Source organism: Myxine glutinosa, chromosome 4 (genome assembly GCF_964187855.1).
Source record: "Myxine glutinosa chromosome 4, kmMyxGlut1.1, whole genome shotgun sequence".
NCBI lineage: Eukaryota > Metazoa > Chordata > Myxini > Myxiniformes > Myxinidae > Myxine > Myxine glutinosa.
In genome coordinates this window covers 71376539-71397532 of record NC_136264.1, presented here as the reverse complement: position 1 = coordinate 71397532, position 20994 = coordinate 71376539, and the positions used below count along the sequence as shown (strand labels likewise).

Below are 20994 nucleotides of genomic sequence, written 5' to 3'. Positions count from 1 at the left end.
TGTTGAAAGTCTTCTTTTCCATGGTGTCAAGCTGAGCAAGGTGTGAGCCAGGGGCACCAGCCCAGTGGGGAGAGCAGTACTCCATCAGGCTGTGGCTGAAGGCTTTGTGGGTGGATCGGAGTTTAGGTGCAGTCCCAAGGAAGGACTTTTTAGGACGCAGGATGCTGAGTCAGCGACTGGCTTTGGAGGCCATCTTTGAAATGTAATGTGTCCAAGAAGGATCATGGCTGACAGTGAGACCCAGGAGTTTAAGTGACTGAATTTCCTGAAAATGATTGTTAAGAAAGTAGATGGGAGGGTTTGCAGTCCTTTTGGAGAGAGATAGTGAGCGTTTGAGATTTGTCAGGATTGAAAGACATGTTCAAAGTGTTTTACCAACTTGTTATTTTTTCAAGGTCTGAAAATAGGGAAGAGGCTGCTGCCTGCCTATCTGAAGGATGAGGGATGTCACGGCAGAGGTTGGAGTTGTCAGCAAATGCATTAAGGGGATTTTCCAGAGGGTCAGAGAGATCATTTGTGAAGATTAGGAAGAGGACAGGGCCCAGAACTGCTTTGTGGAACTCCAGCCTTGACAGGAAGAGCAGATGAAAGGATTTTGTTGAGAGGTACACATTGGCTATGAGAGTAGTGGAAGCCAGTAAGCCATATGCGGAGTTGACATTGGATGCCATAGGCAGAGAGTTTGGAAAGCAAGGAAGGATGCCAGATTACATTGAAAGTTTGAGATATGTCGAGAGAAACAGCCCTGATCATCTCATGTCTGACATTGAGGGCCTCCATCCATTGTTGGGAGAATAGGAGCAGCATATCCAAGGTGGAGTGCCCTATTCTGAATCTGTAATGGTGATTTGAGATGAGGTTGTTGGAGAAAAGGAAGGATTTTCAAGCCATGGAAGATAACTTAAAACAAATGATAGGATCAAAAGAGCAGAAAAAGGATGTGCGAGAGCAGCAGAGCAGTTTTTATAGGACACGCGAGCTGATGCCATCTGGTCCAGTTGCAGAATTTATAGTCGAGGGTTGCCAGAAACTTCTCCACCTTCTCAGGTGCAAAAGACACAGAATCCAGCAGCAGTTGGGTATGACTGAGAAGCGTGGGTACAGAGAGAGAGGAGTTGCAGACACAATATTTGGAACCAAACACAGAATTAAGGCATTCGACCTTCTCACGAGTGTTGTCGGGTGTGGTGCCATTTGAAGAGATGGATGGGGTGGAGTGAGAGCATACTCCAGAGACAGACTCAACGGGGCACCACAACGTTTTAGAGGAGAGAGACGAGTTTAAAAGTTCAATCTTGAGGTTGGCTGGATGTTGTTTTCTTGCTCTCCTGAGAGTGGACACACTTGTTACAGGTTTTGTGGAATCATCTGAGAATGCCTTAAGTCGGGTTTACTTTCCACAAAGGGAAGGCAAGTTTTTTCAGAGCATCTGCCTCACCACAGTATTCAGTGTACCATGGGTGGGAAGCAGGACAGGATAACTGAAGACAAGATGGGATGGATCTCTGCATAAGAGAGAGCTGGTCTCTGTGGAAGAATTCCCAGGCTGAGTTTATATCAGTGAAAGTAGATATAGGAGACCAATCCTGAAGTGAGATTGCTGCTTGCAGTCCCTGCCAATCCGCCCAGACTGGCGTGAGGAGTGGGCGAAGCCTTTTTCTTCTGCTTTTCTTTATTGTTCTGCTTTACTGTACTCCATTTGATTTATTTTTGTTTTTCCCTATCCTTTACTGCCGTTTATGATGTGGGAGCACTTGAAATTGTATAATCAGTTTTGCTACATTTCTTCCCGTGGCTTCAAGTAGCCTTTGGGTTGCATTGGTTCTTTATGACCTGTTTTGTTATGCTGGTAATTAACTTCACTAGCCGTTAGATACTGGCAGTTTGGAAGTTTTCACCAAACCACCAAACCCATGGCAAAATTACTTTTTGGGTGGTATTCTGAGAGTTTGGCTCAGAAAGTGTTCTTTAACTTTTTTGTGTTTTATTTGTTTTCAGTGTTCTGATCAGCTGCAAGAAGCACAGGCGGACCTGGCTGTCACTGTAAAGGAGCTTCACAAGACAAGGAGCAAGTACCAAGACATGGGCCGTGCTGCCTTACAGGCACGTGAGCGTGCTAGTGAAGCCGAGACAAGGTGATGTCATTTAACACTACTCACTCTGTGCCCTTTACAACATTCAAAAGTCTCATTTATTTTCAGTCTCTTCATTGTTTTTCTTTGTCTTTATTTTTTGGTCTACCCTCCCTTAGAAGAGTAGATGTATTGTTTCTATCTCTTTTTTTTCATGTTTCTTTCTTCTTTTTAATTTCCAGCTATTATAACCACAAACATTTCTTTCATTTCTGAGCCAATCTTCAAATTTGGAGTAATTTCTTTGATTTAGGCCCCATTTCCATTAAAGGGTCAAAGTTGAAACGCTAAAAATCCCACTTTGTATTTGAGTCGATAAGAATTAAATTTTCCTAAAGGATGCTTAAAAACAACCCCTATACGGATGCATAGAAACATTCCAAATTGTAGTCGTGTTGTGGCTTACATGGTGGTCACAAAACAGCCTTAATTTTGTGGCCACCTATTTTATGTGGCCACTTTCAGAAATACCGTTTAAATTCATCTAAATATTGTAATATGCAATTGCCTTGATTAAATTATGTGACTACCTGTCTTGAGTTGATAAAAGACTTGTCATTGAGGTTTGTACAGACCAATATTTTTTTGATATTTAATAGCCTCGATCAGGTGGCCACTTATTTTATGTTTCCACACTCAGCAATACTTCTTGCTTTGGCAGGAAAAAAAATCGTTTTCATCCTTTTTTTCTTCAAACCTGATTTCCGCGGTGTTCAGGAGAGCAGGTTCAATTTTACATGGGTCAAAGGTCAAAATCTGTCACAGCATAGTATGAATGTTAAAACACAGATTCCATGCCCTGTTATTTTATCTGATTGGGAATGTAATAAGAATACTGATTTGGTGTGTGGTTTTCTCGTGCGTTGCCGATTTATGTTTTCCAATCTGAATTTGCAACATTTTCACACCAAATCCAACTGGCTGAGTGGTGGCGATTAGATGGGGTGGAGGCACTAACCTAAAACCCTGTTAGCTTTACCTATGGCTGCCTGGCACTGCCCTGTCTGCTTACCCCCCGTATATGTTACCAACCCCAGATCCTTCTTCGATGTGACACGGTCCAAGACTGTTGCTTGTATTATATAAACTCTATTTTCATTATTTTTATCTTTTCCCAGCAGCTTACATTTCTTTATGTTAAACTGCATCTGCCAATCCTTTGCCCAATCTTTAAAAGTATCTCAACTTTCCTGAATCTGATCACCACCCTCTCTGCTATATGCCTTACCTCGATGCTCCGTTCTATCTGCGTATTTGTAAATCTGACTATTAACCCCACGATCCAAATCATTGATGGAAATTATCTATCTATAATTCCAGTAATCTCTGTGTGTGTGTATGTGTGTATGTCTGTGTGTTTGTCTGTGACCGCTGTTTCTCGACAACCACGGGTCCGATATACTTGAAACTTGCCAGGTATATTGCTGGGGACCCGAGGATGTGCCTTTTCAAGGTTTCATATTAATCGGACAAGTAGTTACCGAGCTATGTCCATAAAACGATTCAACCAATCAGAGAGCAGCGAGTTATCACGTGTGCCGAACGTGGCGAACAGACTCTGCCTCGGACGGCACATTTGAGAGCGTATTCATTTATTTCACGTTGGCAAACTATGTTGCCGCTATGTTGGCGTTAAACTATGTTTTAAAACTAATTAAAACTAATTTGCGATTCTTTCGCTTTCCTGCGCGTTTGTGCACGCTATGGCGATTTCTTTACCAAACTCCGCAAGCCGTTCGCTTTGGACCAAACCATTTCATGTAAATAGAGGGGGGGGATTGTCACCGTACTCGCAAGCCGTTCGCTTTGGACCAAACCATTTCATGTAAATAGAGGGGGGGGATATAATTTTAGATATAGATATAGTACGGGCATGCCCTAGTGAATAATAATTGTCCTAGTACTGATCCGTGAGGTGTCCTACTACTTACAACCTTCCACTCACAACCACTCTTTGCTTCCTATCACTAAGCCAGTTTCCAATCCAGTTAGCTACTCTACCAGCTGTACAACACTTTAGCTAAAAACCTCCACTCGCACCTTATCAAATGCCTTCTGAAAGTCTGGATAAACAACATCCACTGTATTTTCCTCATCCACCCAATCAGAAAATGCTTCTTCTAACTTCTACCCCCCGGATATATTACCAGAAGATTGTGAAGGAAGGAAGGTGTGGGGGCGCAGCACCTCAGCGACCATGTCAGAGGCAGGGGACTGTGTATGAGGGTTCGCAGCCTTGAGAAGCCCGGTGTGCAGCTAATCAGTGCTCCCGGCTGGGCACGGTTGCAAGAGGCTATAAAAGTCGTGGTACGAGAGCTGTGAGTCAGTTCGTCAAACGAGTGAGTGGTAGAGCGAGTCGGTGGGTTGACACCAATCAGAAACGAAGTGTGAGCGTTGCGAGGGTTAACCAGCTCAGTGTCCACGGAACAGCATGAGGGAGAACGTGGGAGTGATCCGACATGAAGCACAGCAGGAGTCCGGACCAGGACAGAGTGTGTCTCGTCCATATTGACCTCACCACTCTCATCACAACCACCAACTACGGGCCTAGTGTGTGGACAGGTTTCTTATCGGTCTTGCCCCCCTCTTTATGCCTCTTATTTGTGAGTGTGAGGGCGATAAGTTATTGGATAAGCCGGGAGGATTATTTGTGGGCGCTGTGATATCGGCTGTACGGAATTCACCATTCATTGTAGTGTTGCTTCTCTGTTCTCCCTTTCCCCTCTTTAATAAACCCTGTTTCTACGTTATTGGAGTGTTGGTTTGGTGTGTGGTACCGAAATGGCCGGGACAAATAACTTCGGTGTGAGTAAATCCACAGCCATTGGAAATTAACGCAAAAAAGCCCTCGTTAGGAGGGTACAAATGCTGTGGTTTGTCAAGGGTCTTCGCTCAGCCCCTGCCCTTTCAAACTGACAAACTCATCATAGGTGACAGGCTTGTAGTTATTGTGCATCAGACACCGTAGCAAAGATCTTTTGGGCTTTCCCGGCAGATGATGTTACAGTTCCAAGGACTACCCGTTGCTAAATTGGTGATTGTTCGGGTGGATGATTTGACCGTGTCCACCCGCATCACCATTACAATATTAACTTGTGGGCAATTTGATGAGTAGAAAGGCATATCACATGTCAAAGGTTGAAGGAAGCAAGTTTTTCTAGCTCGTCTATAGTAAGGTTTAGATGAGCTGTAAAAGCCATAATAATGTCCTTAAGTCAGGCAGGCAGTGGCCCATTAACATTTTTGTCATTTTTTCCCCTGCTCCTCTGAAGCAGCTCAACGGATCGTTTTTAAACTTGGCATGATGATTCATGGCGTCAATCCGCAAAAACTGATGGAGCCATTTTTTTTAGCTCACCTGGAACTAAGTTCAGGGGAGCTTATGCGATGGCGCGTCGTCCGCCAGCCCGTCAGCCCATCAGTCCGCCCATCCATCTGTAAACACTTGCAACTTCGTCTCCGAAACCGCTGAAGGGATTGTGACGAAACTTGGCACAAATGATATTTGTTATGTTGTGACTAAAGTTTGTTCACGGCACTAATAAAATCGAAGTCTAAGGAGGTCAACGGGGGATCAAAGTGGGTCCATGTTTTTGACCCCCCCAAAATAGGTATTTCCTTTCTTCTCTGAAACTACACGATTTCGATGAAACTTGACCACAACCTTTACCACCCGTGCTGTACCAAAGTTTGTTCACGGCATTAAAACGAATATGCCCCTTTGAGGGTTATGGGGGGGGGGGGGAGGGGAAGGGGTTGCCCCCCAAAATAGGTATTTGCTTCCTTCTCAGAAACTACGCACGCAATTTTGATGAAACTTCACTACAACCTTCATCACCTGTGATGTACCAATATTTGTTCAAGGCATTAGAAAAATTGGGGTCTGAGACGGTATACACGATGGGACGGGAGGGGGGAAGGAATGGTAGGGGGTCCCCCCCCCCCTCCCCCCCAAATAGGTATTTTTTTGTTTGTTTGTTTAAAGTCTTATGATTATGTTGGTATGATTCTACATGCTGCCCTGTATTCTAGCAACCCTTGAAATTGGTTTGAAACATCTTTAGTCAGTGCAGTATACTGTTTAGTCCACCAGGTGAGCACCAGGGGTATTGCCCGTATGTTTTTTAATTTCCATCCAGGTGGAGAGATAATTAGCTGATTAACGCAAAATGTAATCGATGTTTGTATGTCCATCACATACCACAAGATTCCGTCATCTCACGAGATTGTGAATTCTTCTGCCATCAATTCTTCCTGGGAATTCTTCCAAAGCAAACTGAGATCTGCTCTGACAACATGTTCTCAATTGTGTTTTTGTCGAGACTGTATCTATCTTTCGGTGTATGTACCTATAGCGTATCTTTTGGAAAATTTTCGGTGCTAATTTTTCGTACATGTATACACAATCGTCGGTGAATGCGTATCGAGTATTCTGCGGCCTAGTTCTCGTAGGCTTGGCTACCGTACCGTCTCCGACCTTGTGGTTTTGTTTTTCTCTTAGTGATTCGTCGAATCCGCTGCAATTATTTTCGTTCACTGTTTCGTCCCAGTCGTTCACCCCGAACCTCCTTGTTTAATATCTCTGCTCACAAAAAAAAAAAAAAAAAAAAAATTTTTTTTCCTTCCCAGGTCTTATTCGTTTATTTGTTGTTCTTATATGTTCGTTCGTTCTTCGTACGCGATCACGTGGTTATAAATGTATAATCTCTCCCCTGAACAACTATTTTCTCTCATATATTATAACACCCTTTTCTTATTTTCCTACAAAAGGATGCTTTCGTCTTGCTCACCAAATCTATTCATTCCAAAAAATATATATAATACCATCTCTTACAGTTCCTCCTTTCTACATTCCCTAAACTATCCAGAACTCCACCCCTCCTTCAGTGTCCTCAAACGTATTTTTGACTCGAAGGTCTCAAACTCATTTTGCAAAAAATGTTCGTTTCCCATGAATCGTACACTTTCTAAAATCCAATCTCACCCCTCCCCTCCAAATCTTCCCCATCACCCCTTCCCTCAAAAACTTCCCCATCATCCCTCCCCTTCAAAACTTGCCCATCACCCCTCCCCTCCAAATCCACCCCCTTGCCCCTCCCCTCCAAATCTTCCCCATCACCCATCTCTTTCAAATATTCGCCCTTGCCCCTCCCCTCCAAATCTTCCCCATCACCCATCTCTTTCAAATCTTCCCCCTTGCCCCTTCCCTCCCCTCCCTCCTAAACTCCCCCCACACCCCTCCCCTCCGAGACTCTCCCTCGCTCCTCCCCTCCTAGACTCCCCTCTCACCCCTCCTCAAAGCATCCTCCCTGCTTCTTCCCCCTTCCAACTTTCACCTTCATCTCCCCCAACCTTCTGCCTCGCTCTTCCCCCTCCTCAAATAACACCTCACTGTGCCTCACCCAATCTCCATCAAACCTTTTGTCCACCCCATTCTTCCCTTTCTCCAAGCTATTCTGAAATCTCTGAAATCTCTGACACACCTTCAACAGCTCTCCCTACCTCTTCCTCCTCTTCCACATCTTACCCTACCCCTCCCCCCCCCTGTTCTGGACCCGATGCTCCCCCTTCCTCTTCATTAACGGTATGGACCTCAAACATCCGGGGCCTCCGCTCAAACTTGACTGATCTCTCCATACACGTTGCTTCTGACAAACCAGATGTGATCTGCTTAACAGAAACTTTCCTCCTTCATGATGTCTCTGATGCCTTGGTATCTCTCCCAGGTTACTCCCTCCTCCGGTATGATAGACCTGAGCCTCGTCCTGGAGGTGGGGTTGCTATCTTTATAAAAAACTCTCTTCCTCACTCGCCCTCCACTGCCCTCTCTCCACCTCACCCCCAGGAATACCTTTGGCTACGGCTTCCCCTTCGCTCCCACGTTTTGTTCATATGTGTGTTGTACCGTCCACCAAACAGCGATGACTCCATCTACATCTCGCTGTCTGATAATATGGACCAACTTCTATCTACCCATCCCAACTCTCTCTTCCTCATATGTGGTGATTTCAATTGTCACCATGCCAGTTGGCTGGGTGTGGGTACCTCTCTCACCAGCCACGGCTCTTCAGCAAAGGACTTCTGCGACTCACTGGGACTGACACAATCTGTCAATTTCCCGACCCGGATCTCAGTCAACGGAGCATCTTCTCTTCTGGATTTGGTTATGACAAACTTCCTTGAAAATGTCTGCTGCTCTTCTTCTGCTCCAATCGGCTCATCTGATCATGTGCTTGTCAAAGTGGACATCTCTCTGACCATTCTCAGAGAGCCTCCTCAGCGGCGACGAGTCTGGCATTTCACTCAGGCCAACTGGCACGGTCTTCAAGCAGCCATCAATCATCTGGACTGGTCTCCCATCTCTACCGCCTCTGACATCAACTCATCCTGGGAATTCTTTCAAAGTAAATTGCTCTCTCTCATGCACAGATTTATCCCATCTCATCTTCAGTTGTCATACCCTTCCTCCCATCCATGGCACACGGAATTTTGTGGTGAGGCTGTTGCCCTGAAACAACTTGCTTTCGTCTCCTGGAAAGCAAATCCAACGGAAGGAAATCTCATTTCCTTTCACAAAGCCCGAAACAAGTGTGTGTCCACCCTCAGGAGAGCCAGGAAACAATATCTCACCGTTCTCAAGACCGAACTCTCTTGTCTGTCTCCCTCTTCCAAATCCTGGTGGCGTCTGGTCAAATCTGTTTCTGGTGTTTGTTCCCCCTCCATCCCCTCCCTCACCTCAAACGGCTTAACGGCTGACTCCGCACGTGAAAAAGCTGAATGCCTCAACTCTGTGTTTGCCTCTAAATCTTGTGTCCCAAACCCATCCCTCTCTGTACCCACCATACCCAGTCGTGCCCAGCTGCTCCTGGACTCTGTGTCCTTTCCTCCTGACAAGGTGGAAAAGTTTCTGTCAACCCTCGACTCTGATTCTGCAACTGGTCCTGACGGCATCAGCCCACGGGTCCTAAAATCATGTTCTTCCGCTCTTTCACTCCCTCTTTCTGTTCACTTCACCCTCTCCTTTGCTCAAGGTCATCTGCCATCTGCTTGGAAATCAGCCAAAATCACCGCTTTGCACAAAAAAGGTGCAAAAACAGATCCCAGCAACTACAGACCAATCAGCCTTCTCCCAATTATCAGCAAAGTCATGGAATCCATCATTGCTTCAGATATGAAATCTTTCCTCTTCTCCAATGGCTTGATCTCTGATCATCAATTTGGTTTCAGACCTGGTCACTCTACTCTGGACATGCTGCTTCTGCTTTCTCAACAATGGATGGAGGTCCTCAACGCCAAACAGGAAATTAGAGCTGTCTCCCTTGACATTTCACGTGCCTTCGATACGGTCTGGCACCCTGCTCTGCTCACCAAACTCTCCTCCTTTGGTATCCATGGAAATCTCCACGCATGGCTGGCGGACTTCCTCTCTGGTCGTATTCAACGTGTGGCCCTGAATGGGTTTCTCTCATCTCCTCTTCCTGTTCAGGCTGGAGTTCCCCAAGGTAGTGTTCTGGGCCCTGTGCTTTTCCTGGTCTTCATCAATGATCTCTCTGACTCTCTTGAAAATCCTCTCTATCTCTTTGCTGACGACTCTACTCTCTGTCGCTCCATTCCTCATCCCTCAGATCGGCAGACTGCAGCCTCCTCACTCTCTGCAGACCTGGACAAAATCACAGACTGGGCAAACAAATGGAACATGTCTTTCAATCCTGATAAATCTCACACTCTTACGATGTCTCTCCGAAAAGATCGACTGGAAAACCCTCCCATCCACTTTCTGAATAATCCTCTCCAAGAAGTTCTGTCACTCAAGCTTTTGGGTCTCACTATTTGCCATGATCTTTCCTGGGAAAACCACATTTCAAATCTGGCCTCCAAAACCAGTCGCCGACTGGGCATTCTCCGTCCTGTGAAGTCCTTCCTTGACACACCTGAGCTCCTCACCACATACAAGGCTTTCATCCGCAGCTCTATGGAATACTGCTCTCCCCTCTGGTCTGGTGCTCCTGCCTCACACCTAGCCCGTCTTCACGCTGTTGAAACCAAAGCGTTCAGAATCATTGGAATCTCCCGCGATGAAGCTAACTCCAAGGGCCTTTCACTCACTCACCGCAGGCAGGTTGGTGGTCTTTCCGTCTTCTACCGACTCCTCTCTGGCCTTGCCCCCCCAGCCCTCTCTGGGCTCTGTCCCCCAAATATTCCTACAGGTCGCACAAGATCTGCCTGCAACCCTCTTATGGTTAAACTGCCAAAATCAAGACTTTCTGCTCACCTTTACTCCTTCATTCCTCTTTTCTCCCGCCTCTGGAACAAACTCCCTCACTCTCTTCAATCCCACTCTACCCTCCAGGTCTTTAAAACAGCTGTTCACCACCATCTCTTATCCTCCCCCATCCAAAACCTTGATCTTTTCTACCCCCGCTAATTTCGGTCCCCATGTGTTTTATACCTCTCCCCCCCCCCCCCCCTCCCCTTCCCATGCCTCCTGCCCCCAAGCCCTCTCCCTCCCACACTTCTCCCTGCTCTCAAATGTTGTGGTTGTGCTTCCCCTTCTCTCCCCATCTTGGCTTCCGCTCCCTCTTTTGTATATTTTGTTTGTCTGGTTGATTTGTTTGTGAAATAAATGTTAGCTCTTTCACGAGCCTCGATTCAGTATACAAAAAAAAAAAAAAAAAAAAAAAAAAAAAATCTCCTTGGAAATCAGCCAACATTACCGCTTTACACAAGAAAGGTGCAAAAACAGATCCTTGCAACTACAGACCAATCAGCTTGCTACCAATAAATCAGCATGGTCATCGAATCGATCATCGCTTCTGACATCAAATCCTTCCTCTTCTCCAATGGCTTGATCTCAGATCATCAATTTGGATTCAGACCAGGTCATTCTACTCTGGACATGCTGCTTCTGCTGTCTCAACAATGGATGGAGGTCCTCAATGCCAAACAGGAAATCAGAGCTGTCTCCCTTGACATATCTCGTGCCTTTGATAGGGTCTAGCACCCAGCTCTGCGAACCAAACTCTCCTCGTATGGTATCCATGGAAACCTCCACACATGGCTTGCAGACTTCCTTTCTGGTCGCACTCAACGTGTTTCCCTGAATGGAATTCTCTCTTCTCCCCTTCCTGTTCAGGCTGGAGTTCCTCAAGGCAGTGTTCTGGGCCCTGTGGTTTTTCTGGTCTTCATTAATGATCTCTCCGACTCTGGAAAATCCTCTCTATCTCTTTGCTGATGACTCCACTCTCTGCCGCTCCATACCTCATCCCTCAAATCGGCAGGCAGCAGCCTCTTCACTCTCTGCAGACCTGGACAATATCACAAACTGGTCAAACAAGTGGAACATGTCCTTCAATCCTGACAAATCTCACACTCTCACTTTGTCTCTCCGAAAAGACCGTCTGGACAACCCTCCCATCTATTTTCTGAACAATACTCTTGAAGAAGTTCTGTCACTCAAGCTTTTGGGTCTCAATATCTGCCATGATCTTTCTTGGGAAAACCACATTTCCAAGCTGGCCTCCAAAGCCAGTCGCCGACTGGGCATCCTCCATCTTGCGAAGTACTTTCTGGGCACTTCTGAGCTCCTCACCACATACAAAGCTTTCATCCGCAGCTCAATGGAATACTGCTCTCCCCTCTGGGCTGGTGCTCCTGCCTCACACCTAGCTCGGCTTCACGTGGTTGAAACCAAAGCATTCAGAATCATTGGAATCTCCCGTGATGAAGCTGATTCTGAAGGCCTTTCTCTCTCCCACCGCAGGCAGGTAGGTGGCCTTTCTGTCTTCTACCGACTCCTCTCCGGCCTTGATCCCTCTGCTCTGTCTGTGCTCTGTCCCCTAAATATTCCTGCAGGACACACAAGATCTGCCAGCAATCCTCTTCTGGTGAAACTGCCAAAATCAAGACTCTCTGCTCACCTTCACTCTTTCATACCGCTTTTTCCCCACCTCTGGAACAATCTCACACACTCTCTTCAATCCCTCTCCTCCCTCCAGGTCTTTAAAACAGCTGTTCACCACCATCTCTTATCTTCCCCCATCCAAAACCTTGATCTTTTCTACCCCAGTTAAAATGCCCCAAATCCACCTCTTTGAATCCCCAGCTTCCTTCCTGGGGTTCCTCGAAGTGTTCATTTGCTTTGTGTACCTCTCCCTCCTCTCCCAGCCGTCCCCCCTTCCACAGATCTACCGGCGTCCCTGTTCTCTTCTGTTGTTGTGCTTGTGTGCGTCCCTCTCTCCCTCTCTTGTCTCCCACCCCCTTCATTGTATTTTTGTGTGTCTGTGCATGTTTTCATGTTCAATGTGTTAGCTGTTACACGAGCCTCGATTCTGTATACAATATATATATATATATATATATATATATATATATATATATATATATATATATATATATATATATATATATATATATATATATATATATATATATATGTATATATATATATGTATATATATATATATATGTATATATATATATATATATATGTATATATGTATATATATATATATATATATAATTATATATATATATATATATATATATATATATATATATATATATATATATATATATATATATAAAATGAAAAATGATGTTTTGTTATTAATTTAAATTAAATCTCTTAATTTAATTTGAACTTAATTATTATAACTAGCGTGACTCGGTGTGCCCTGTGCACCTCATCACACGTCGTTTCAGAGGGAAAGGCATCTTTGACCATTTCGGTGTCTTTTGGGTCTTTATGGTGTTTAGGGTCATTTGGGTCTTCAGGGACTTTTGGTTATTTTGGGGTATTTAAGGGTCTTTTTGGGTCTTCAAGGTTTTTGGGTCTTCGGGGTTTTTGGGTCTTCAGGGTGTTTTGGGTCTTCGGGACCATTTGGGGCTTCAGGGTCTTTTGGATCCTCTGGGTCTTTAAGAGTATTTTGGGTATTTGGGGTGTTTTGGGGTTTTTGGGGTCTTCAGGGTCTTCAAGGTCTTTTGGGTCTTCAGGGGCTTTTGGGTCCTTAAGGGTCTTCTGGTTCCTCTGAGTCTTTAAGAATTTTTTGGGTCTTCGGGGAGTTTTGGGTCTTCGGGGTCTTTTGGGTCTTCGTTGTCTTTTCGGTCTTGGGGTCTTCAGAGTATTTTGGGTATTCAGGGTCTTTAAGGGTCTTTGTGGTCTTCAGGGTGTTTTGGGTGTTCAGGGTCTTTTGGGTTTTCGAGGTCTTCAGGGTCTTTTGGGTCTTTGGGGTGGTTTGGGTCTTCAGGGTATTTTGGGTCTTCAACGTCTTTTGGGTCTTCAACGTCTTTTGGGTCTTCAACGTCTTTTGGAGCCTCAGGCCCTTTAATGGTATTTGGGGTGTTTTGGGTCTTTGGGGTCTTCAGGCTCTTCAGGGTCTTTTGGGTCTTCAGGGGCTTTTGGGACTTCGGGGTATTTTGGGTGTTTTGGGTCTTCGGGCTGTTTTTGGGTCTTCAGGGTCTTTTGGGTCTTTAAGGATATTTTCGGTCTTCAGGGGTCTTTGTGGTCTTAAGCGTCTTGGGGGACTTAAGCGTCTTGGTCAAAGGTCTGAGGGGTCTCAGCAGTCTAAACGTAATTAAGAGTTCACGGACTGTTTTGAGTGTTAATTTTATTTGAACAAGAAGAAGATGTTTTGGTCGCATATAAACATACATACATAACCATATACGTTTGCTCTATTATAATAAGATTTAGCATAACCTCCAATTTAAAATTTAACCTCTTAAATTCATGAATATAGACCCTCTTGATTTGAAACAAAAAACAAAAAACCGGAAAACAAAGAGGGAGAGGAGGACAGAGAGGCACAGTCCTTCCAGCCCCTTTTAAATCCCTTTTGCCATTTTAGTCCATTTAAGATCCTTTTGACACTTTACACAATTTATCCCCTTAAGACCATATAGACCCCTAACAACCTACAGACCCTTTAAACCTTTATATCCCAACTACTGTTGGAATGTACCCTTTGGACCTTTCAACCCTATAGACCCTGTAGTTTAGATTATGATACCCCTTAATACCATTGAGACCCCTTTAGACAATTTAGACCCCTTCATCATTTTATACCTCTTAGACAGCTTGACCCTTTAGACCTTTTAAAACATTTTGGATACATACATCCATTAAAACCATGAGACCCTTGAGATCTTAACTCCTATTGGAATGTACCCTTTCAGACCATTAGACTCCTTATGACCCTTTAAACCGCTATAGACCCTTTATACCTTTACACATTTTAGTGCCCTTAGACCTCTAGACCCTTTAGACCATTTAGATTTTTTAAAAGTCTTTTTCTGCCCCTTTTCATCTTTAAGACCCTTTCAACACTTTTGACCCTTATATCCTTGAGACCTCTTACGCCCTTTAGACCTCTTACGCCCTTTAGACCTCTTACGCCCTTTAGACCTCTTACGCCCTTTAGACCTATTGGACCCTTTAGACCACTTACACCCTGAGACTCTTTACACCCCTTTAGGGTCAAATGGTTTAAGGGTTATTTCACGTGACAAAAATGAATGGAACGTTTTTCATCAATTCAGGACCCACTCATCCTGCATAGTTTTCACTGTGAAAATACAATCATGCTATCAGGTCTTTCGGCCCCCAAGGGCCCCTAATTTTCCACTATATCAAATTGAAAATCAACGTTATCGCCTAATGCTGAAAATCAACTTTACCAGGATGACTACGAACCAAGCAATCCTCTATCAGAAGATGAGCATCTGTCCCACTTGGGACTATTCATTTTTAATTTTCTGGAACTAAAGCCAGCTATCCTATTTGCTGGCACCTGTCGATGTTATAGGTCCTATGGTAAAGATAGGTTGCATTATGGGGTACCTTAGTGGTCATACACAATAATAAGATTAAACTTTTCTCAGACAATGATATTAAAATCTTATCAGATGCCAGTGGCACAAGCATGATGGGCCAAGTGGCCTTTTTTTTACATTGCATACAAGTTTACTAGAAGAGTCTCATAATTATACCATACCATTTATCGAGCAAAGAAATTGGGAAACAAGTAGAGATATATTCAAAATACACCGCACCCATGCCAAATAAATAAATAACATATCCTCCAGCGCCCAATTCGGTGCCCGGCAATGCCGCTGTGCAGTACACGGAGATGGAATTGAGAGGGAGTGATGTACAATAATTGATTGATTAATTGCTTAATTAAAATAAATAAACAATAATCGTAAAATAATTAATATCTTAATCAATTGGCTAATAGCATACCTAAATCACCAGTGTTTCATTTGAATGTGTAAGTTTTGAAATTTAATTAAACAATTAATTAATCAAAAAATAATAATTAATTGATTAATTGATTTGTCAATAAATCAAAGTCACCGTTGTGTCCAAATTTCAGCTTCATAGCTCAAAAGGTGCCTGAGATATTGGCCAGATGAGGAAGAAAATACATGTGATTATCAATGGGGAAAAAAAATAATCGTAAAATTATTAATTTATTAATCAATTCGCTAATACCATACCTAAACACCGTTTCATCCGAATCTGTAACTTTTAGAAAATTAATCAATGCGGTAATTAATCATATAGTTAAATAAATAATTAATAGATGAATTAATTTACAGCCAAATCATTTGATCATTGTCATGTCCAAATATCATCTTCCTAGCTCAAAAGGTGCCTGAGATATCACCCAGATAAACAAACAAGAAAGAAAACAAACAAACGGAGTGAAAACTGAGTACTCCCTTTCAGCATGCGTCATCGCCGGACCCCCTTCGGTACTCGGCGATGCCAAACTCGGAGATGGAATAGAAAATGAGTGGGGTACGACCTCGGTTTACTGTACTGTACTTTATTTTGAGTTGCAAGAACATTGTTAAACTAGAACGGAAATTGGTAGAGTGCATACGTCTGCCAGGCTGAACAGTTTATGTTTTGTATCCCAATGATGGTGCAGACCTGGATTCGGACCTGCACCAAAATATAATCTCTTGTTCTTGTCACCTTTCCAACTCATCCACCAAGTTTCATCCATATACGTCTGAAACGTTTTGAAATATCATGCTATATATCGTTTTTGGCCCTATTAGTTGGGCGGATATGTGACAAAATATCAGAAAGATGTTCACCTCTGACAGGAAGCATAAAAATTCGTATATAAGGGTTTTAAGGTATGCTGAATTGAAATAGATGTGGAGACATTTGATAGGATCAACGTAACGTTCTCAAAAATGAGGTTTTGGGGGACGGGGTGTTTTTGCATTTTTCGCCAATTTCGCGCTATTCGCGGTAGGAGGGTACAGTTGGTTCTTGGCCTGCCATCTTATTGTGGCTTCAATGATCATTTAGCAGCATACATTACTGGAATGGGTATATAAATACCTCTAATATGGTGTATTACTTATCACATTGTGTTCGTTATCTCACTCTACATGGACTCTCAACCATAACTGCTAGTGCATCAACTGCACTGCGAAATGAGAAAAATTTCGATTTCTTTAAATGTGCCACATTTTAATAAATTTCAAAATACACCTGCATGTATATTTCTTCCAATCCATGCTAAAAGGAATAACAGTCCAAATAAGTAATATAGACAGTGTTTCTCTGGGAACATGTAGTGTTATGTGTTATGTGCTATGCTACTGGTAGTCGAAAATTGCAAAAAGACATATACTTTTTTTCTCTTTTTGGAAGTTAGATGTGTAGGCAGTAATATACGTATGTATTCTGTTCAGAAAGTTGACAACAGACAGATATGGAAAGACTTCTTTAATTCACAAAAAGATGTAATATGCAACATAGTATAAGCATGAAATTTGGTAACAAACATACAGAGCCCTTGATCGCCTACATTTACCCACAATGTCAGTTTCTTGTTAATTTTCTAAATGCTTGAATATACCCCATGGCTGCTCAAACATTGGCAACAATGTATGACAGGGGAATTTTAAGATACCAATAATTACTTTGTTACGCAAGTTATCGATATTTAGAAATACACCAGAAATAAAGCCAACCAGCTGAATTTCATAGAACCAGACAAAATAAAGTCTGTGGTTAAACAGTCCACAAGTGCACCTCTATAAGTTATATGTCAAGGACAATGTTAATTAATAAATAAATAATTACATTATTTGTACATAACAAATGTACATGTTGTGTTATGTTATGATTGTGTGTTTTATAATAGACGGACATATCTATTTATTGTATGTATAACACAATGGACATGTAAATAAGATGTAAACCTCTAACAAGAACATTCTCAACCAATTCTCTGACATCATCAAAAATTAGTACCACGTTGAATGGCTGTCAAATGTCTCCACATCTATTTCAATTCAGCATACCTTAAAACCCTTATATACCAATTTTTATGCTTCCTGCCAGAGGTGAACATCTTTTTCACATATCTGTCCAACTATATCTCTCAATGGTGAAGGATCACTCTTAGAAAATTAAAATTTTCTCGTATCCGGGTTCGGATCTTCACCAACATCTAATCATTTCGCCATTGTCGTACACACAACCTGTCCACCAAGTTTTGGCCAAGCCCATCCACAACTTTAAGAGATCCTGTTCACAGACAAACAAACAAACAGACAGACAGACAGACAGCGGTGAAAACGACCTTCGGTGGTGGAGGTAACAATTGGCATATCAACACATTGCATGGAATTTGAATTTGTGGTATTTGAAATTTATGACAAATTTACATTTTTGTGCCCTGACTAATGTGCCCTTTTGTGCCCTGGGAGAGGAAATGAGTACTGCCGGGTGGGAATGGCCACAGAAATGTCATGATGACCTATCAGGTCAAGTGTCAGACGAGACAAAACCCCGGTTACTGTCATTGATGAGATAGACCTCTGAAGTCTGGCAATGCGTTGTCATTTCGCGAACTTTTTTGATCGTTTTTCTTTCCCCATTATTCCTGGAATGTAAACAGCTCATTGCTGGAAGACGATTTTCCCTATTCCCCAGCCTGTGTGTCATAAAACGTGGTATGAAAGTTAACGTTTATTGATGTTTGCAAGTAAGTACTGCTTGGCACAATTGGATGAGATCGGTGCCAGCCAAATTGATTGATTAGTTTGTGACTTTTTAAGGAAGAGATTCTAACGCCTGTGTGTTACTTCCCCACCAGAAACTCCAAAAGGAGCAGTGGGTTGTTCCAGTTCAAGGGCAGCTTGCAAAAGGCGAACGCCAAGGTTTGTGGAGCCACCCGCACCACCTCAAACTGCACAGACACAGTTGGTGCGCTACTTCTTAAACTAAACACAGTACAGTACTATACATACAAAAGCTGCACCCAAACTGCATGATCACGTCGCCTCCCACTAATCATTTGTACCTTTCCACATGATGGTTGTGATTCCTGCTGTGACTTTTATTTGTTGTTGTTTTTTTCACTCCACCATCGCTGTACACGCTCCTGCTTCCGTGAAGCTTTCGGCCCGTCTTGTTGAGTGCAATGCACGTGTGCGGCAAGCTCGTAACGACTACATTTTATGCCTGGCTGCAGCCAATGCCCACCAGGAGCATTACTATGGTGTCAGAATACCTAATATAATGCAGGTAAGTTTCTTTATGTCATGCTGCATATCCCTGTTCTTTACATAATGCGGACGCGTTTCTTGAAATACAGTTGATTCTTTCTCGAGTGACCATTAAATACATAGTACGAGAATCAATAATCTGTACAATCTGCCTGAGAAGGAAGGGAAGCATAAACTTGTTGAAAATATAATTTATTTAAATTCCTCCCTGTTTATTCTGTCATTATGCTGACCATCTGGTCCCTTCCCTCTTCCACACCTTCTGGAACCTACTTTTATTACCTTTTTATTACCCTTTCTGCATTTTATAAGAGCCCTTTTGCTTCAGGCTGCCCAATATATACCTTTTACCCCTTTCCCCCAAGACTCTGGATGGAGATGTTTATGAGAGGTTTTCCGAATACTTTAAAGTTTTTGGACAAACAGAGCTCGAGGCCTGTTGCCATACACAGGAAGCCTTCACAACCCTTCTCCCTGCTGCAGATAAGGTGATTCGGGGGGAAGTCTGATGCACCATGCTGCCGACAACAGAACCGGCTAGCCTGGGCCGGATACATATGTTCACAACAACTTGTGGTTTCTTCTGGTTTCATCAGCTACCGTAATATTACTTTGTTTTTTGTTTTCTCAGGTGTCGAGGGAGAGCAGTCACCAGATATTCCTTCGAGACACCCCCTGCATCACTGAGGTCAAACCCTTCATCTTCCAGCCAGCGGATTCAGACCCGGTAAGGTTTCAACAAACTTGTTTTCATTTGATTCTATATAGACCGGTTCTTTAAAATCTTTATCATGAGCCATCAATTTAGTCTGCCAGGTCTTACCAGGAAGCTATCGGCTTAGCTAGCCACAGAAGCATCTAGCGAATTGATCAATTGCATATTTGGACCATTGAGAGGGTTGTGCTGTTGCTTTCATTCATCATTCGTTATCTATACTACTGTATAGCACTGTGGTGAGGATGCTGAATTTGTCTCCCAGAAGTTGTTGGTGTAATTTCAGTTGAAGGCTGATTAATGGTTTTAATTCTAGATTCTAATTAGGAAATTGAAGCCTGGTGTTGGCTTAGCGGTGAGGGTGCCGGCTTGGGATCCTAGGATCCTGGGTTCGAATCCCGGTTGATCGCTGAATTAACGCCAGGGGGGTTGACTCAGCCTGTCATCCTTCTGAGGTCGGCAAATTGAGTACCAGTTCACTGGTATTTCCCTGCCTGTCGCAAGAGGTGACTAACAGGATTGGCGGCAGGAAGAGCATCGGCCATAAAACATTGCTTCAAAAAGGGGACCACGGTGTCCGAAAAAGGCCAACCCCCACTTTGCAGGGAAAAATGGCATCTAAAGGTGGTTCTTATTCTAATTAGGAAATTCAAGCTTAGTTTCAGGATAAATACCATTCCACAGATACATTATCAGTAAACAGCCAGCTAGTTCAGTAATGACCTCCAGGGAGGGACATCTGCCTTGCCTTATTGGTGTGTCTACATGTGGTGTGTGCACACTTCATGGTCGACTTAAGGCGTTTATGTTATGGAAGAGCGAGCTGACAGAGAGTATGAATGCGACGTACTAACAGTTGAGGAGTGGCCACAGTTGGACCCACCCTGCAAATGAATGAATGAAAAGGAAAAGAGGAGATATAGGGAGAGAGGAGAGGAGAGGAGGGGAGGGGAGGGAACACAGTAAAGTACAAGGGATTGGATGAGGTAATGCTAATGGGGTTAGAAACAATTGCAGGAAGTGATGTGGAATGATATGGAATGGTGGTGCTCCATTTGCTTTTGAAGCCTTGCAGTTATGAGTGCATTGAACCATCTCTGGAAGGTAGTTCCACCAATGGGAGCAAAGAGGAACAAATGGGTTGAGTTGGGAGGAAAGCCCGGATTTGATTGGTGTTTAACCGCGAAGGGGTTAACGGAATAATGCCTGCATCCTGGAGGAGCTGAAGAGTGTTGGAGGGCTGAGAGAGCAGATGGAAACTAAAAAGGTTACAGGAGAAGCAGCAAAAAGGAGTAGTGGTAGAAAGATAAAAAGGCCACAGGAGGAGAAGCGGTAAAAAGGAGAAGTGGTTAAAAGATAAAAAGGACACAGGAGGAGAAGCGGTAAAAAGGAGAAGTGGTAAAAAGACAAAAAGGACACAGGAGGAGAAGCGGTGAAAAGGAGAAGTGGTAAAAAGATAAAAAGGACACAGGAGGAGAAGCGGTAAAAAGGAGAAGTGGCAAAAAGATAAAAAGGACACAGGAGGAGAAGCAGTAAAAAGGAGAAGTGGTAAAAAGATAAAAAGGACACAGGAGGAGAAGTGGTAAAAAGGAGAAGTGGTAAAAAGAT

At 43.4% G+C, this 20994-nt stretch overlaps 1 protein-coding gene across 7 annotated transcripts in view; it reads left to right on the top strand.

The window, feature by feature from the left end:
- FCHSD2 (FCH and double SH3 domains 2) overlaps positions 1–20994 on the top strand; it is a 216853-nt gene that overhangs the window by 112378 nt on the left and 83481 nt on the right. For all 7 annotated transcript variants that reach the window (XM_068112523.2, XM_068112522.2, XM_068112528.2 and 4 more), the window contains 5 exons: positions 1999–2135; positions 18260–18323; positions 18562–18690; positions 19037–19159; positions 19303–19398. In XM_068112523.2, the coding sequence (XP_067968624.2) occupies positions 1999–2135; positions 18260–18323; positions 18562–18690; positions 19037–19159; positions 19303–19398 (549 nt within the window). The remainder of the gene's footprint in view (positions 1–1998; positions 2136–18259; positions 18324–18561; positions 18691–19036; positions 19160–19302; positions 19399–20994) is intronic.